This window comes from Podarcis bocagei, assembly GCF_964188305.1.
Source record: "Podarcis bocagei genome assembly, chromosome: 7".
NCBI lineage: Eukaryota > Metazoa > Chordata > Lepidosauria > Squamata > Lacertidae > Podarcis > Podarcis bocagei.
In genome coordinates this window covers 7,418,124-7,436,437 of record NC_138132.1, presented here as the reverse complement: position 1 = coordinate 7,436,437, position 18,314 = coordinate 7,418,124, and the positions used below count along the sequence as shown (strand labels likewise).

The window sequence follows — 18,314 nt, the reverse complement described above, 5'->3', positions numbered from 1 at the left end:
ACTGGGGGGGGGGCGGGTTGGGTTGTCGGCTCTCCCCATAGCTGTCAACTTACAGATTTGAAAATAAGGGACCAGCAGCCTTGAAAATAAGGGACCAGCAGCCAAAATAAGGGACCTGCAGCCTCACCTGTTCCAGGCACTCCAGTCTTCCTGCAGTGTGGTCAAACTCATGCTGGTAGCTTCGAGAACACTGTCCAACCAACTTTGTAACCAGAGGTTCAACTGAATAGAATCTGAATCACATGCACCACAAGGCCTATGCAGCCTCAACTTAAGATGGCTCCCCGGCCTGGCTTTGCACTGCAAAGTTTGCAGCAGCACGTGCAACAAAATGGTGTCCAGCATTCAAAAACCCCCTCAGCTTGCATTAACTAGCCACACACAAGGCAAGGCATGCAAGCTCCACCCCCCAGTCGTTCTTAGATTTCTTATTGGGTGAGCAACACAGCCAAGCAACACAGTTGGAGCCTCCCTCCTCCCTGGCCGGCAGGGAGGGAGGGAGAGGAGCTGCTTCCTTTGAAATTTAAGGGACATCATTTAAGGGACATCCATCAATAAGGCACAGCAGCGGGACATGGCGCTGGAATAAGGGACTGCCCCTTCAAATAAGGGACACTTGACAGCTATGCTTGTGATTCTGGCTGCCTCCTTTGGGAACTGGTTTTGTGAATGTGCTGCATTCTGTGCTTCTAGAGACATCCTGCCCCATCTGCTGAGGATCCCAGATGCCCTTCGACTTCTACACAAGCCTGAATTAGATGCGGTTGCTGCCTTGGGCATGAGTGAGTGAGAACCCCAGGGAAGAGGGGGTGGGGGTGTCGATTTCTTGCTCCTCCTGCAAGTCAAAATTCCTGTCGCTTGGTGTTGTTGGAATAGGTTGGGTCAATCCAACTCTGTATCACATCGCTTTCTGGTCTCCTAATGTTCTCAGGCGGCGCTTCTTAGAATGTCAGTGTTTTTGGGTGGGATTCAATCCTGTACCAACAATTTGAGGTTGGGAGCTCTTGCGCAGCAAGTTGACTCCCCCAAAAGATCAGATGTTTTGCGATAAGGAAAGGGACAGGGAAACGGCACTGCGAAGCGTGGGATATAGTGGTTTGATGCGACGTCGTCTAACCTCCCCACAAGCAAATCGGAAAACAAATGCTCATTAAATAGCCAACCTCATTTGTCCTCCTCCCCACAAAGTGAAGGCTCATTCAATAGCCAACAATGTCTAATCTCAAACGCATCAGGAATATTGCTCGATAAACAGTTTTTCTGGAAGTTCCTACAGTTTTTATTTGGGGTATTTGGGGGGGGATTACAAAATGGTCTCCTCTGGCTTTTGTGTGTGTGCCCATTAGCCCTCACTCTCCTTGTTCTGGGATGAGGGTCCAGTGCCTTGCTAACAAGCTGTATGAGAGTCAGAATAATAATAATAATTTATTATATATACCCTGTCCATCTGGCTGGGCTCCCCCAGCCACTCTGGCTGGCTTCCAACAGAATATTAAAATACAGTAATGCCTCAAACATTAAAAGCTTCCCTAAACAGGGCTGCCTTCAGATGTCGTCTAAAAGTCTGGTAGTTGTTGTTCTCTTTGACATCTGGTGGGAGGGCGTTCCACAGGGAGGGCGCCACTACCGAGAAGGCCCTCTGCCTGGTTCCCTGTAACTTGGCTTCTCGCAATGAGGGAACCGCCAGAAGGCCCTCGGTGCTGTACCTCAGTGTCCAGGTAGAATGATCGGGGTGGAGACTCTCCTTTAGATATACAGTGGTGCCTCGCAAGACGAAAAGAATCCGTTCTGTGATTCTCTTCGTCTAGCGGTTTTTTCGTCTTACGAAGCAAGCCCATTGAAGGATTAGCGCTATTAGCGGCTTTTAGCGGCTTATCTGCTTATCGGATCAGCTGATAAGCGGCTTAGCGGCTTAGAAAAAGGGGGGGGAGGAAAAAACCCCAGCAGGAACTCGCAAGACATTGTCGTCTTGTGAAGCAAGCCCATAGGAAATTCGTTTTGCGAAGCACCTCCAAAACGGAAAACTCTTTCGTCTAGCGAGTTTTCCGTCTTGCGTGGCATTCGTCTTGCGGGGCACCACTGTACTGGACCGAGGCCATTTAGGGCTTTCAAGGTCAGCACCAACACTTTGAATTGTGCTCGGAAACGTGCTGGGAGCCAATGTTGATCTTTCAAGACAGGTGCTATATGGTCTCGTCGGTCGCTCCCAGTCGCCAGTCTCGCTGCTGCATTCTGGATTAGTTGTAGTTTCTGGGTCACCTTCAAAGGTAGCCCCACAAAGAGCGCATTGAGGTAGTCCAAGCAGGAGATAACCAGAGCATGCACCACTCTGGCGAGACAGTCTGTGGGCAGATAAGGGTCTCAGCCTGTGTACCAGATGGAGCTGGTAAACAGCTGCCCTGGACACAGAATTGACCTGGACAGCTGCGAGTCCAAAATGACAGATAGGGTCTCATCCTGCGTACCAGATGGAGCTGGTGGAGAAATCCAGGTGCCCCATCTCTTTCCAGTTTGCAATTCCATGTTGGGAAGCTGCACTTGTTTTAATAGCTCCCTGTCAGGCAGCTGTTAATTGAAGGCACAGGAAAGCCCCCTGGGAGGAAGAAGAAAGAAAGTAACCTTCACATTCTCTCTTTGCTTCATTGTCAGAGTTCTGGACAATGCCCCTTAAACCTGACGATGGGCTGGTGTCGGCTGAAGTGGAAGAAGGGCCTGTGGGTCTGGTTGGTGCCCCCTCTAAATCCAGACCGGCGGTCTGTTCTGTCCGGATAACGTCCGAGGACGAAGCTCTGTGCATCATCAACCCGCTGTTTGTCTCGGTGCACAGCGATGCTAGCTGGCTTGACCTCGCGTCCAGCTTGCGCCGGTCAAGTAGCACAAGGGGCACGCTGCGGTTCCCGAACGGGCTGAGGACTCCCCAGAAGTCCGGCTCAGTAGATGCAGCATCCAGGAAACAAGGAGACGGTGGGAATCTGGATCATCCAGAGTCTGCAGAAGAGGAGAAGGAGGAGGAGGAGATGGAGAAAGGTAAGGAGCTGCTGCTATTGAGGGCATCTGCCACATTTGTAGCATGAAGACTCTGCTTCCAATTCTCCTTCTCTCCTGCTGCACTTGGCATGCAGATGGCTCCAGATTCAATCCTCAGTATCTCTGGGTAGGGCTGGGGAAAGTGCCTGCCCTCTCAGCCAGTAAGGTAGTGTGGTGTGTGTGTGTGTTTGGGAGATTTGTCTGTCTGCTTCGCCTGTAATTCTGCCTTCAGCTAAGAGGCTCCCTGATTCTGGAGGACTACTTTTTAATTACTGGTTAATAATAATAATAAATTTATTAATTATTAATTTCTACCCTGCCCTCCTGGCTGGGTTTCCCCAGCCACTCTGGGCGGCTCCCAACAGAATATTAAAATCACGACAAAACATCAGACAATAAAAACTTCCCTAAGCAGGGCTGCCTTCAGATGTCTTCTGAAAGTCAGATACAGTGGTACCTCGGGTTACATACGCTTCAGGTTACAGACGCCGCTAACCCAGAAATAGTACCTCGGGTTAAGAACTTTGCTTCAGGATGAGAACAGAAATCGTGCTCTGGCGGCGTGGCAGCAGCGGGAGGCCCCATTAGCTAAAGTGGTGCTTCAGGTTAAGAACAGTTTCAGGTTAAGAACAGACCTCCGGAACAAATTAAGTACATAACCAGAGGTACCACTGTAGTTGCTTATTTCCATGACATCTGATGGGAGGGCATTTCACAGGGCTGGTGCCACTACCAAGAAGGCCCTCTGCCTGGCTCCCTGTCACCTCACTTCTCACAGTGAGGGAACCGCCAGAAGGCCCTTGGAGCTGGATCTCAGTGTCCGGGCAGAACGATGGGGGTGGAGACGCTCCTTCAGGTTGAGTGAATACAGCTGGATTGTGAGCCTGGCCTTGCTGATAAGAGCAGATTGTGTCCTGTCCAGTGGCGTAGCGTGGGGGGTGCAGGGGGGCCCGGCTGCACCGGGCGCAACATCTGGGGGTTAGGGTTAGGGGGCGCAAATCCACGGGTTAGGGGGCGCAAATTACTTGCCTTGCCCCGGGTGCTGACAACCCACGCTACGCCACTGGTCCTGTCCCTCCTGGGAAGCATGTGGACAGAAGGACCATGCAGATAAAAGCTGGCAAGCACCCTCCTGGCCTGCACTTTCAGCTGGTAAGGGGTGGGTGGGAGAGACAGAGAGAGAGCGCGAGCGCGCGAGGGAGCGCTTCAGTGTGATAACTCAGTGAGTACAGGATGAGACTCTTAATGTTAGGGTCATGGGCATGGCAGGGATTTGAACTAGACCCTTCTTGTCCCTTCCAACTCGACAATTCTATGATACTATGATAGTCTGTTTTGTATGCACTGTATTTTTCACTCTATAAGACGCACCCGACCATAAGACGCACCTAGTTTTTAGAGGAGGGAAACAAGAAAAAAAATATTCTGAATCAAATGTTGTTGAGGAGGCGGCCAGAAACAGGATAAAGGAAGTCTTTTATTTGGTTGTTTGTATTGTTGTATGTTATGCTTGTTGTTTGTTATGTTCGTGTTTGGTGGGGGGTGGGGGTGGTTGTGTTAAGCTGTTAATAAAATTTCCCAAAAAAATTCACCTGTTCTGGCTTCAGCGATAGCTGCGCAGCCTGCATTCGCTCCGTAAGACACACACACATTTCCCCTTACTTTTTAGGATGGAAAAAGTGCGTCTTATAGAGCGAATAATACGGTAATTTCAGCCTTCAGGTAAGCGTGCGTTTCCATTTCCGACGTACAGAGGGTTACTGTCTAACTGCCTGCTAGCTGGCTACAGGTGGGCAAGGTCCAGAGCTGAGCCCTTGGCTGATAAGAACAGACTCTGTTATGTCCTGCAGGCAGGGCCACCCTGGAAGGAGAGTCATGGGGGCAGAGGTACCTGCACTGTCTGTTTGTACCTGGAACTATAGGAGACAGGGGCCTAGGTGCCATCAGAATGCTGATGACACTTGGCTCTCTGATTCTTCATAACCAGGAGAGACCTGGCGCGTTCCGGGGACTGGAGTCCGGATGCAGCGAAGGTTTGCAATGATGGTGCCAGGCGAGCCTGCTTGGGAAGAGCGCCCTGCAAGCAAGAGCAATTTAACCCAGCATGCCTTTCTCTTTGCCACCAACCCTCAGGTGACTCTCTCCTCCGCTCCCCCACCGCGCGACGGAGGCCTCTTCATCGCAGCCTGGCCTGCAGCAGTTCAGAAGCTGTCTCCGAAGAACCGTCACTGTACCCCGACCCGCACCTGAAGGAGGTCAAGTCCCCGCACCGCGTCTCCTGGATAGAGGGGATCCCAACCACGCCTCCTCCCGCCTGGCCGTTGCAAAAGTCCAGCTCTGAATCCTCCCTACTGAGCGAGAACATTTTGCTGCCTCCCATCCCCGAACTCGACTCGCTCTCCGTCAGCAGCGTGGAGGACGAGACGGAGGGGCTCCTTGCCGCGGCGGCCGCTCAGCAGAAGAAGCAGCGCCGTTCCTCCTCCGCCCTGAGTTACAAGGTCTTCCAGCGCCTCTCCGCCGTGGGCAGCACGTTCAGCGGGTTCCTCTCAGCCGAACGCCGGGTGTCCAAGCGGGTGCAGGAGCTGACCCAAGAGCCGTCCTCCTACGTGGGAGGGCTGGTGCAGAGCTTCGTGGGGCACATCCTGCGCGGAGCTGGGAAACGGCACGCGACCAGCACCGACCTGCTCCAGGAGATCCGGCAGATGATCAGTAACCTCAAGGGCTACCTGTGCGAGAGCTCGGAGCTGCATGTGGTCTGCGAGCACAGCGAGGCCGAGGAAATGGACCTGGGTATTTAGCGCTATTAAGTTCGTATCCCGCCCTTCCTCTTCGAGCGATCCATAGTTAAAAGCAGAAGTCGGCAAATGTGCCCTCTTTTTTTCCTCTTCAAAATATGGCAGCCCTACTTGAGATTAGTCTGTTTTGAATAGTTTTGGTTGCTGGCAGTAGTGTAAAGGTAAAGGGACCCCTGACCATTAAGTCCAGTCGTGACCAACTCTGGGGTTGCAGCGCTCATCTTGCTTTGTTGGCCGAGGGACCCGGCGTACAGCTTCCGGGTCATGTGGCCAGCATGACTAAGCCGCTTCTGGCGAACCAGAACAGCGCACGGAAACGCTGTTTACCTTCCCACCAGAGTGTACCTATTTATCTAATTGCACTTTGATGTGCTTTCGAACTGATAGGTTGGCAGCAACAGGGACCGAGCAACGGGAGCTCACCCCGCCGCGGGTATTCGAACCGCCAACCTTCTGATCGGCAAGTCCTGGGCTTTGTGGTTTAACCCACAGCGCCACCTGCGTCCCATAGTTAAAAGTAGAAGTCGGCAAATGTGCCCTCTTTTTGTCTCTTCGAAATATGGCAACCATAGCTGTCAACTTTTCCCTTTTCTTGCGAGGAATCCTATTCGGAATAAGGGAATTTCCCTTTAAAAAAGGGAAAAGTTGACAGCTATGATGGCAACCCTACTTGAGAGTCGTCTGTTTTGAATAGTTTTGGTTGCTGGCAGTAGTGTAGCCGTGGCAAATTCAGAAGTCCCTTCATGGCCACACCCCCTTCAAAGATAATACAACCTTCTAAAATTATACAATATTTTTAAAAAGAAAAATTACTCAGAAAATTGCGTGTGCAGGTTGACGTTTCAGCCCACTGCAAATTATTGCACAGACTATCAGTATGGGTGGGCGCTGCTCTCCATTGCTCCTTCCTCCCCTCTCCCAATTAACCTCCATCTCCAGGGTGTAGACTCTGTAGGGTCTGCCTTCCTCCACTGCCATCTCCCAATTAACCTCCGTTTCCTGGGCCCACATCTGTGACGTCACCAGGGCTCCCCCCTAGGTCTCAGATTTGGGTCCTGAAATCTCAGTGACTGGGGTTCTGCTGACTTGGCAACCCCACGACCTCCTGCTCTTCCTTCTCCTCCTCTTCTGCTACTCTGCATGGCCAAGGTTGCCATCTTGGTGGGGGGCAAAGCTCTGTCGACCCCCAAAACAGAAACCGTCACACTGTCAGGTTACCTGCTTCCCGGCAAAGCTGCTTATAAATGTATTTCATCGTATCTCTGAGCAGCCGAAAATAACACCCCTGCCGTTTCCACTCTGGACTGCGGCCAGCTTGCGACATTGCTATCTGCTCACACGTGGGCCAGAGCAGAGCACTTAGGAAGCTGTGGTTGAGGCTTTGATGCAGCCCACACCGTACGCAGCAGAGTCAGCTGGGAGGGAGCAGGTGCAAAGAGGAACCGAGGTAGCTTCCTGGACACAAAGAAATCCAAAGAGGCTTTGGATTCCCTGCGCTTGTTTGTTTGTTGGGCTTTGGCCCACGTACTGATGTTTCCACCCAGAATACAGAATCGGGTTTCTTAGAATCATAGAGGGTCACCTCCAGGCTTGACTACTGTAACTCGCTCTACGCGGGGCTGCCCTTGAAGCTGTGCCAGAAACTCCAGCGGGTGCAGAATGCTGCAGCGAGGCTCCACACGGGGTCTCTGCCATGGGAGCATATTCACCCAGTGCTTTTCAAGCTGCACTGGCTCCCGGTGGAGTACAGGGTCAGATTTAAGGTGCTGGTTTTGACCTTTAAAGCCCTTCATGGCCTAGGACCCTCGTACCTACGGGACCGCCTCTCCCGGTATGCCCCACGAAGAGCCTTAAGGTCCATAAATAGCAACACCCTAGAGGTCCTGGGCCCTAAGGAAGTCAGATTAGCCTCAACCAGAGGCAGGGCCTTTTCAACACTGGCTCCGGCCTGGTGGAACGCTCTGTCTCATGAGACCAGGGCCCTGCAGGATCTGATTTCTTTCTGTAAGACAGAGTTGTTCCGCCTGGCCTTTGGCTTAGAATCAATTTGATTCCCTCTCCCTCTTCTATTTTCCTTTCTCCTCCTGTGATGGAACTCCTATTTGGGGACTTCTCTGGGTTTTTTCTGGCCCATGTAGGACCAGTCTGGAAAGTTAGCCTTGGTGAAGACTTGATGTTTTCATCCCCAAAAAAGTTTTCCATTGAAATGAGGCTGTATTTTAATGTTTTAATGTTTTAATGTTGTATTTCAATCTTGTTTTTAAGTTGTATTTCAATCAATTTGTTTTATATCGGGTGTTAGCGGGTTGGGACACGGGTGGCGCTGTGGGTTAAACCACAGAGCCTAGGACTTGCCGATCCGAAGGTCAGCGGTTCGAATCCCCGCGATGGGGTGAGCTCCTGTTGCTCAGTCCCAGCTCCTGCCAACCTAGCAGTTCGAAAGCACGTCAAAGTGCAAGTAGATAAATAGGTACCGCTCCGGCGGGAAGGTAAATGGCGTTTCCGTGAGCTGCTCTGGTTCGCCAGAAGCGGCTTAGTCATGCTGGCCACATGACCCAGAAGCTGTACACCGGCTCCCTCAGCCAATAAAGCGAGATGAACGCCGCAACCCCAGAGTTGGCCACGACTGGACCTAATGGCCAGGGGTCCCTTTACCTTTACCTAGCCGCCCGTCTTGGCTGGGGAGGGCGGGGTATAAATAATTTTTTTATTATTATTATAGAGTTGGAAGGGACCCCAGGGGTCATCTAGTCCAACCCCCTGCAATGCAGGAATCTCAACTCCTGGGAACTTTCCAATCTTGCTTTATTGGCCGATGGAGCCGGCGTACAGCTTCCGGGTCATGTGGCCAGCAGGACTAAGCCGCTTCTGGCGAACCAGAGCAGAGCACGGAAACGCCGTTTACCTTCCCGCCACAATCTTTATCTACTTGCACTTTGATGTGCTTTCGAACTGCTAGGTTGGCAGGAGCAGGGACCGAGCAACAGGAGCTCACCCCGTCGCGGGGATTCGAATTGCCGACCTTCTGATCGGCAAGTCCTAGGCTCTGTGGTTTAACCCACAGCGCCACTCGCGTCCCTTCCTCTAGGATAGCCGCCCATTATTATCATCATTAAACTTGCCACAACCTTGAAAGCCTCGTCATTGCCTCATCCCCGTGCTAGGGCAAGGAGCGTCCAGGTGGCACCATTGCTCCTCCGCTCTGGGGGGAAAAAAATACTTGCCCTCCGATACACCACTTGCCTGACCTACATGCTCCACAGTAACGTGTCGTGGCTTCATTTTCTCTTCGCCTCCCTCTTCCCCTTTCTTGTATCATTTTCCTGCTAGGTTCCGTGGTCGAAGCCGCTCTGTACAAATGCATTCTGAAGCCTCTCCGGAACTCCATCTACGCCCAGTTGCACGAATTCCACGCCCAGAACGGCACACTGGACAAGCTGCGCGAGCACCAGGCCACCATGCGGCGGCAGAGCCTGGCCGAGCTGGGCGTGACGGCCGGCGTCCCAGATGCGGCCGCCTTAGAGCGCATCCAGGCGAAGCTGAACCTCATGCACCAGGCTTATTCCCCCAAGAAGAAGGAGACGCACATGCTCAAAGTCTGCAAGATGCTCTACGAAGCCATGAACCAGGCTGCAGGAGGAACAGGTAGGGAGGCTGCCTTGGCAACATGTCTCTGAGAAGGGTCAGAGCTCAGTGGTATAGAGCAGCTGGCTTGCCCCCAGCAAGGTCCCAGTTTCAATCCCCAGCTGGGGAAGGCTTCCCTGTCTGAAATTCCCGAGAGTGGCTGCCAGCCAGTGTAGGCAGCACTGAGGTGCATGGACCAAGTGGCCTGACTTGGGAAGAAGGGCTATTTATTATTTATACCCCGCCCATCTGGATGAGTTTCCCCAGCCACTCTGGGCGGCTCCCAATCAAGTGTTAAAAACAATACAGCATTAAATATTAAAAACTTCCCTAAACAGGGCTGCCTTCAGATGTCTTTTAAAAAGAAGATACCGTATTTTTCGCACCATAGGACGCACCGGACAATAGGACGCACCTTGTTTTAGAGGGGGGAGAACAAGAAAAAAAAATCTCCCCCTCTCTGCCCAGCGCCCCTTCAGTGAAGCGGCAGGAGGCACTGCACAGAGAGGGCGAGAACTTTCCCCCTCTTGTTTTCCCGCTCTAAAACAAGGTGCCACTCTAAAACAGGCTACCTTGGAAGCCTGGAGAGCGAGAGGGGTTGGTGTGCACTGACCCCTCTCGCTCTCCAGGCTTCAGGTTCCTTTCGACCTGCTCTTTGGGGCTGGCGGGGGGAAGCCCGCCACCAGCCCCAAAGAGCAGGTCAGGGAGCAGCGGAAAGGCGCAGCGGAGAGGCTCCTGCCATAGCCCCGCGTCACCTCCCCAGCCGGGAGAGAGTCGCGGGGGGCTGCTTTAGCCTCGCGCGCACTCTCCCAGCTGGAGAGGTGACGCGGGGCTGTAGAGGCTCCTGCCATAGCCGCGCGTCACCTCTCCAGCCGGGAGAGGGTCGCGGGGCTATGGCGTCTTTGCTCCATAGGACGCACACACATTTCCCCTTCATTTTTGAAGGGGAAAAAGTGCGTTCTATAGAGCGAAAAATACGGTAGCTGCTTATTTCCTTCACATCTGAAGGGATGGCGTTCCACAGGGCGGGTGCCACTACCGAGAAGGCCCTCTGTCTGGTTCCCTGTAACCTCACTTCTCACAATGAGGGAACTGCCAGAAGGCCCTCGGTGCCGGATCTCAGTGTCTGGGCTGAATGAATCTCCCAACATTCAGCGTCACCAAACGGCCCTGAGTCCCAGTACAGTCGTACCTCGGAAGCCGAACGGAATCCGTTCCGGAAGTCGTTTGACTTCCAAAACGTTCGGAAACCAAGGCGCGGCTTCCGATTGGCTGCAGGAAGCTCCTGCAGCCAATCGGAAGCCATGGAAGGCCCCGTAGGACATTCGGGTTCCAAAGAGCGTTCTCAAAACCAGAACACTTCCAGGTTTGTGGCGTTCTGAACCTGAAACGTTCGAGTCGACAATTTCGTTGTTCTGTATGGGACGACAATAAAGATTATCGTATCGTACGACTATATTATGAGAGAAAGAGACAATCATTTCTCTACATCCGCTTTCCTTGCACCTGAACAGTAGGGCTGGCTCTGACGATGTTCTTCCGTTTTCCCATTTTCGGAAGAGCCTTTTGGCGCCGACGACTTCCTGCCGGTTCTGATCTACATGCTGGTGAACTGTGACGTGGTTTTGGTGCAGCTGGATGTTGAGTACATGATGGAACTGATGGACCCCAGCCAGCTGCTGGGAGAAGGTAACCCGGCAAGTTGTGCCAGACCTAGATCTGTCCCTTGGGCATCCTGAAATGATATGGATTTTTGCTAGGTACTGGATGTCCTCCTAAAGTTTAGGGTTAATGTCTCTAGGAGACCCCAGAAGTCTCTGCCTCATGTTGTCAGGAGCGGGTGTCAGGAACAAGCCAGCAATAAATCATATGGCATAAGTTGACTCTTCATTAAAGGAAACCAGGTTGAATCAGGAGACCAGGCCTAGAGAGCTCAGCACCTCATCCCAGTAGATCTTGCCCCAGGTGCAGAAGTGAGAACTGAAGGTCCCTGCCTTCTCACAGTTCCCTAAGTCTCCTTCCCAAGCAATCTGGGGCTCTGTTGTCTTCTCTCTCTCTGCTCTCCCCTTTTCATACCTCTTCTGGTTCTTGGAGACCAGGGGGGAAGGGAGCTTGTCACAGCAGGAGGGGGAGACCCCCTGGCTTCTTCCGCAGCCTGCCTCACCTCTGCCTTTTGGCCCCCTTCCTCTTCTACCTCTGATTCTAGACTGCTCTCTGCCACAGACTCTCCCAGCTCACGAAGCCCTGTTCCCTCTTCAGTTTCCAACCTCCTCTTCCCCATCTTCTCCCTCTGACTACTCATTGCTGTCCCACCACCAATCCCCGGGCTCTGAGCCTTCTTCTCTTGGGGGATCCTCTATCTGTTTACTCCCACCATTCCTCTGCATCCAGCCAGTCCATGACACACATATAGGGAATAGAGCACAGGTGGGAGGGAGCTGTTGGACTTCAGCTCCCATCATCCCCAGCCAGCATGACCCAATGGTCAGGGATGATGTGAGTTGTAGTCCAGCAACATATTTTTTAATTTTTTTATTCATTTATTGAATTTATATACAGTCTTATACCTACTGTATTTTTTGCTGTACAGTGGTGCCTCGCAAGACGAAATTAATTCGTTCCGCAAGTCTCTTCGTCTTGCGAGTTTTTCGTCTTGCGATGCACGGTTTCCCATAGGAATGCATTGAAAATCAATTAATGCGTTCCTAGGGAAACCGCCTTCAGACCAGGTCCGGGGACAGTCTGTCCCCGGACCTCTTCTGAAGGCTGGGGGGGGGGACAAGGGCTTTTCTTCCCACCCCCAGCATTTTAAAAAACCCCGGGACAGCGGAGGACTTCTCCGCTGTCCGGGGCGATCTTAAAATGCTGGTGGGCGGCATTTTAAAATCACCCCGGGACAGCGGAGGACTTCTCCGCTGTCCGGGGCGATTTAAAAGCCCTCCGGGACAGGCAGGCAGGGGGGAGCAAAGACTTTCGCCCCCCGCCCGCCTTCAGAAGAGGTCCAGGACCTCTTCTGAAGGCGGGCGGGGGTTGAAAGTCTTTGCTCCCCCCCGCCTGCCTTCAAAAGCCCTCCGGGACAGCGGAGAAACGCGCTGTATTTCTCCGCTCTCCCGGGAAGGCAGGCAGGGGGGAACAAAGACTTTCGCCCCCTGCCCGCCTTCAGAAGGTGTTCCTTCCCCGCCGCCCGGCTTCGGAGCATCGTTCCAAAGCCCGGCGGCGGCGGGAGGAGGCGTTCCCGCCCCACCACCCGGCTTCGAAGGAGGTCCGAGGACAGTGGGGAAGACGCGCTGCGCTTCCCCGCTGTCCCGGATATTTCCCTATGGGCTGTTGTCTTGCGAAGCAAGCCCATAGGGAAATTCGTCTTGCGAATCGCCTCCAAAACGGAAAACCCTTTCGTCTAGCGGGTTTTCCATCTTGCGAGGCGTTCGTCTTGCGAGGTACCACTGTATAAGACTCACTTTTTCCCTCCTAGAAAGTAAGGGGAATTGTGTGTGCTTCTTATGGAGCGAATGCAGGCTGTGCAGCTATCCCAGAAGCCAGAACAGCAAGAGGGATTGCTGCTTTTACTGTGCAGCGATCCCTCTTGCTGTTCTGGCTTCTGAGATTCAGAATATTTTTTTCCTTGTTTTTCTCCTCCAAAAACTAGGTGCATCTTGTGGTCTGGTGCATCTTATAGAGTGAAAAATACGGTATACAGTGGTACCTCTGGGTGCGAATGGGACCTGTTCCAGAGCCCTGTTCGCATCCTGAAGCAAACGCACTCCGCGTCTGCACACCTGCGTGGGTCGCGATTCGTCGCTTCTGCGCATGCACATGACGTCATTTTGAGTGTCTGCACATGCGCGAGCGGCGAAACCCAGAAGTAACGCGTTCTGTTACTTCCGGGTCACCTCGGAGCGCAACCCGAAAACGCTCAACCTGAAGAAACTTCAACCCAAAGTATGACTGTACATATGGCAAGCCGCGGGTTTTGCATCCCTAGAACAGAGGGACGCAAAGCCACACTCCACTTCTACTGCATTTGAGTTAATTGAACTGCACTGATGTGCACTGAAGCACACCAAGCGATGATGTCTTTGCCAACGGGCACAGGATTAGTGTTTCTATTTTCGCTCTAAGGAACATTCTGGTTCAGGGAGTGGCCCACCTAGAATCATAGAATCATAGAGTTGGAAGAGACCACAAGGGCCATCGAGTCCAACCCCCTGCCAAGCAGGAAACACCATCAGAGCACTCCTGACATATGGTTGTCAAGCCTCTGCTTAAAGACCTCCAAAGTAGGAGACTCCACCACACTCCTTGGCAACAAATTCCACTGTCGAACAACTCTTACTGTCAGGAAGTTCTTCCTAATGTTTAGGTGGAATCTTCTTTCTTGTAGTTTGGATCCATTGCTCCGTGTCCGCTTCTCTGGAGCAGCAGAAAACAACCATTCTCCCTCCTCTATGTGACATCCTTTTATATATTTGAACATGGCTATCATATCACCCCTTAACCTCCTCTTCTCCAGGCTAAACATGCCCAGCTCCCTTAGCCGTTCCTCATAAGGCATCGTTTCCAGGTGGACAGGGCTGAGAACAGTGGCCTAGGTGTCGCTTCTGTGCTTAAGCCAGGCCTGAGTTCAGTCCTCTGAAAGGTTCGGATCCAACAATGCACAAAAGCCTTCCTGAGCCCGTGCATCTCCATCCTGACGCGGGTTTTCTCTTCTCCCTCCCTCTTGCGCCGCAGGAGGCTATTACCTCACCACCTGGTTTGGCGCCCTCTTCCACATCGAGAACTTCCAGCCAGCGGCCACGGTGACGCGGCAAATCAGCATCGAGGCCCAGCGCTCCATCCATCAGTGGCATCGGCGCCGAACCATCCACCATCACCACGCCAACCGGCGCCATTCCCAGGTGAGGCTGGAGTCTGCAAAAGAAGTCCTGTGCTGAAGTGCTAAGGGCTAAGAAGTGGGAGACAGCAAGGGATTCTGGGAGCCAAATTCCGGGATGGGGTGCGGAACTCAGTCAGGCCAGTGTAGTACCTCCCCCACACCTGTTCCTCACCTGCCAATCAAACTGACATCACAATGATGTCAGGTGACTTTTGGGGGGGCTACAGAGCCCTGCAGGCAAAGGAACAACTTACAGGGTGCCCAGGTGCCTTTCCTAGTGTGGATGGAAATGGGGAAAGACTGACATCTCTTGGGGTTGCAAGCTCATTCTTTGGTATCAAATCATCCTTACGGGCTGCCCATCCACTACTGAGCCAGGTTTAAGGTCCTTGCGTTAATTAGCTGAGATTCAGGTTGCCCCAGGGACACCTTTATATCCTAGCCCAATCCCTGAGATCATCTGCAGGAGCGTCGCCGGTCATTCCTCAAGTTCATAGTACAGTGCTACCTTGGTTTACAAACCTAATCCGTTCCGGAAGTCAATTCTTAAACCAAAGCGTTCTTAAACCAAGGCGTGCTTTCCCATAGCGGCGGGGGACTCAATTTACAAATGGAACACACTCAACAGGAAGCAAAACATGTTCTGCTTCCAAGGCAAAGTTCAAAAACCAAAGCACTTACTTCCGGTTTTGCAGCGTTCTTAATCCAAGTTGTTCATAAACTAAGCTGTTCTTAAACCAAGGTACCACTGTATCATAGAATTGTAGAGCTGGAAGGGACATGATCATGGAACACCCAGAAAGTGTAAGAGCTGCATAAAAACAGGAGTCCTCCCCAAAATATTATTATAAATGAGCCTCTGACATACGTTCCTTAACGTTCCTTAACATCTACAAACTCATCGAGAGGTGTGACCTTGCTTTTGCTGGGTAATCTTGTTGTATCAGGTCTCATATGAGACAAACCCAACTCTCATCAACGAAAAGACTCCTTTCTCTTTTCCAGTCTTTCATATCAGCCACAGTTGAAATTCACAACAATGTCCCGTGGAGAACTGTGGAAGACTAGCCAATTGCTCGTGAAAAGATCTCTCTCCATATTCTGCAAAGAGAAATATTTTGATACCGTACTATACTACATTGAAATGTAGAAAGGTTTCTTTGATTGTCCTTGAATCTCCCTGCCACACTTGCCATCTAACATATAACACCGGTCCTGAAAGACCTACCTTGGCTCCCAGTACGTTTCCGAGCACAATTCAAAGCGTTGGTGCTGACCTTGAAAGCCCTAAATGGCCTCAGCCCAGTATACCTGAAGGAGCATCTCCACCCCCATTGTTCATGAGGTCCAGCTCCGAGGGCCTTCTGGCAGTTCCCTCACTGCGAGAAGTGAGGGTACAGGGAACCAGGCGGAGGGCCTTTTTGGCGGTGGCACCCTCCCTGTGGAACGCCCTCCCATCTGATGTCAAGGAAATAAACAACTATCTGACTTTTAGAAGACATCTGAAGACAGCCCTGTTTAGGAAAGTTTTCAATGTCTGATGTTTTATTGTGTTTTTAGTCAGATGGGTGGGGTATCAATATAAAGGTAAAGGTAACAGGACCCCTGACCGTTAGGTCCAGTCGCGGACGACTCTGGGGTTGCGGCGCTCATCTCGTTTTACTGGCCGAGGGAGCCGGCGTACAGCTTCTGGGTCATGTGGCCAGCATGACTAAGCCGCTTCTGGCGAACCAGAGCAGCGCACGGAAACGCCGTTTACCTTCCCGCCAGAGTGGTACCTATTTATCTACTTGCACTTTGACGTGCTTTCGAACTTCTAGGTTGGCAGGAGCTGGGACCGAGCAACAGGAGCTCATCCTGTCACGGGGATTCAAACCGCCGACCTTCTGATCGGCAAGTCCTAGGCTCTGTGGTTTAGCCCATAGTGCCACCCGCGTCCGGGGTATCAATAATACATTATTATTATTATTATTATTATTATTATTATTATTATTATTATTATTATTATTATCTGCTCCTGCCACTCCAATATGTTGGAGAACCATTGCTTCAATGGCAGGTCTACTACCTCAAAGGCCTTGGCCACACGGTAACTTCTTGCTTCCCACCCCCCTTCAGAACATCCTCTATGTCTCCTTCTGCGAACCCTTCAACAACCAGAAGACCATCTCCGTGCCCCCTGACATGACAACAGCATCCGTGTGCGCCGTGTGCGCCGAGAAGTACGGCGTCTCCGATCCCGAGTCCCACGGCCTCTTCTTGGTGTCGCACGGCTCCTCTCAGCTCTTGGCCGGGGACAGCTGCCCGCAGAGACTCCGCTCAGAGACCCTCCAGACCCAAGGGGGGCTCGGGAGTTTTGTCTACAAGCCCAAAGACAAGGGGCTCCCCGCTACCGCCGCTCCCCCTTCCCTTTCGAACCCTGACCGCTCAACTGAGGCCCGGGAGCCCCTCAAAAGCAAGGACACGGGGCAACCGGATTGAGCGTAGGCCTCGGAACCTTCCGGAAACTTCCCCAGAAGGTTGACCAAGCTTTTGGGTTTCTGACTGGGTGGAAACTTCAGGAAAAGCTGAGAGACTGGGCTGTAAAACGTCCGCCAGGAAAAAGTCTCGGGCAGAAGACCTCAGCCCTGAAGTACTGATAGCAGACAGGGTGATGAGCCTTTCTCCTTTGCATGGAAGCTTGTGAGGGAGCGGCCGCCATTTTTTTTTTTACTACTCCTGTTGCCCTGCCAGAGTTCCCTCTTCTGTTTAGACCAGGGCTGACCAGACTAGTAAGGATAAGTGGGAAACTTAAGTGGCATTACAGTTGAAGTGGTATGGGGCCTTAAGGCAGGCTTAGCCATCTTGGACTACTCTAGATATTGTTGGACTACAACTCCCATCATCCCTGGCCATTGGCCTGGCTGGCTGAGGCTGCAGGTGGCAGGATCTGTTCAGTTCCAGTCCTCTCACTTTCTCATTTTTCCCCAATACCTTGGAAGTTGAACGGAATCCATTCTGGAAGTCCGTTCGACTTCCAAAACGTTCGGAAACCAAATCGCAGCTTCTGATTGGCTCCAGGAAGCTCCTACAGCCAATCGGAAGCCCCATCAGATGTTCGGCTTCCAAAAATAGTTCGCAAACTGGAACAGTCACTTCCGGGTTTGTGACGTTCGGGAGACGATTTGTTCGGGAGCCAAGCTGTTCGACTTCCAAGGTACCATTGTATTAAATCCAGCTCTCTACATTTCGAAGCGATTCACAATTTCCCAAAAACCGTGACATTTCATCAGCATCTTATTGCCGATTTCTCCTAATAAACACATCATTACATTTTTTTGGGGGGGTCACATTGCTGCAGCCTGTTTCCTCCCCACACCCAACACTGTGTGTTTCTGAATGTCATTTTCACAAATACCTACATTTTTATTCACATTGTGTTTTCCCCCTCATCCATGCACTTTTGTAAACCTTGACTGGAGAACTGCATGGCAACGCTTGGTGAAGGGGGAATGTCGACAGACGGCTGCATTTTGGTTTGTGCAGTGTTTTGGAAAGTGAGCCAGATTTGGGCAGATTTGGCTTTGAGTGCATACAGAATCCTTCGTCCGTGGCTGGGGCTGATGGTGATCGGAGTCTAGAGCATAGCTGTCAATCGTCCCTTATTTGGCGGGAAACTCCCTTATCCCAGCAACGTGTCCCGCTGCTGTCCCTTATTGATGATGTCCCTTAAATTTCCCAGGTTTCAAAGGAAGCAGCTCCTCTCCCTCCCTTCCTACTGGCCAAGGAGGAGGGAGGTTCCAACTGTGTTGCTTGGCTGCGTTGCTCACCCAATAAGGAATCTAAGAACGACAGGCAGGTGGAGCTTGCATGCCTTGTGCCGATCAAATTGACCGTGTTGCCTGGGGACTCGCCTTTGCTCAGCGCTTCCCAGCGGAGAGGTGACGGTGGTTTTCCTTGCTGCATCCCCTTTGCCGGGTTGCTGCACTGTGGGAAGCACCCCTTGAGGCTTCGTT

The 18,314-nt window shown here is 52.1% G+C and overlaps 1 protein-coding gene across 2 annotated transcripts in view; it reads left to right on the top strand.

Annotated features, from left to right (window-relative positions):
- RINL (Ras and Rab interactor like) overlaps positions 1 to 17,681 on the top strand; it is a 43,354-nt gene extending 25,673 nt beyond the window's left edge. For both annotated transcript variants that reach the window (XM_081200261.1, XM_081200262.1), the window contains 7 exons: positions 694 to 782; positions 2,650 to 3,027; positions 5,161 to 5,817; positions 9,153 to 9,467; positions 11,007 to 11,135; positions 14,175 to 14,341; positions 16,438 to 17,681. In XM_081200261.1, coding sequence (XP_081056387.1) covers positions 694 to 782; positions 2,650 to 3,027; positions 5,161 to 5,817; positions 9,153 to 9,467; positions 11,007 to 11,135; positions 14,175 to 14,341; positions 16,438 to 16,800 — 2,098 coding nt within the window. In that variant the 3' untranslated portion in view covers positions 16,801 to 17,681. The remainder of the gene's footprint in view (positions 1 to 693; positions 783 to 2,649; positions 3,028 to 5,160; positions 5,818 to 9,152; positions 9,468 to 11,006; positions 11,136 to 14,174; positions 14,342 to 16,437) is intronic.
- Positions 17,682 to 18,314: the final 633 nt, after the last annotated feature.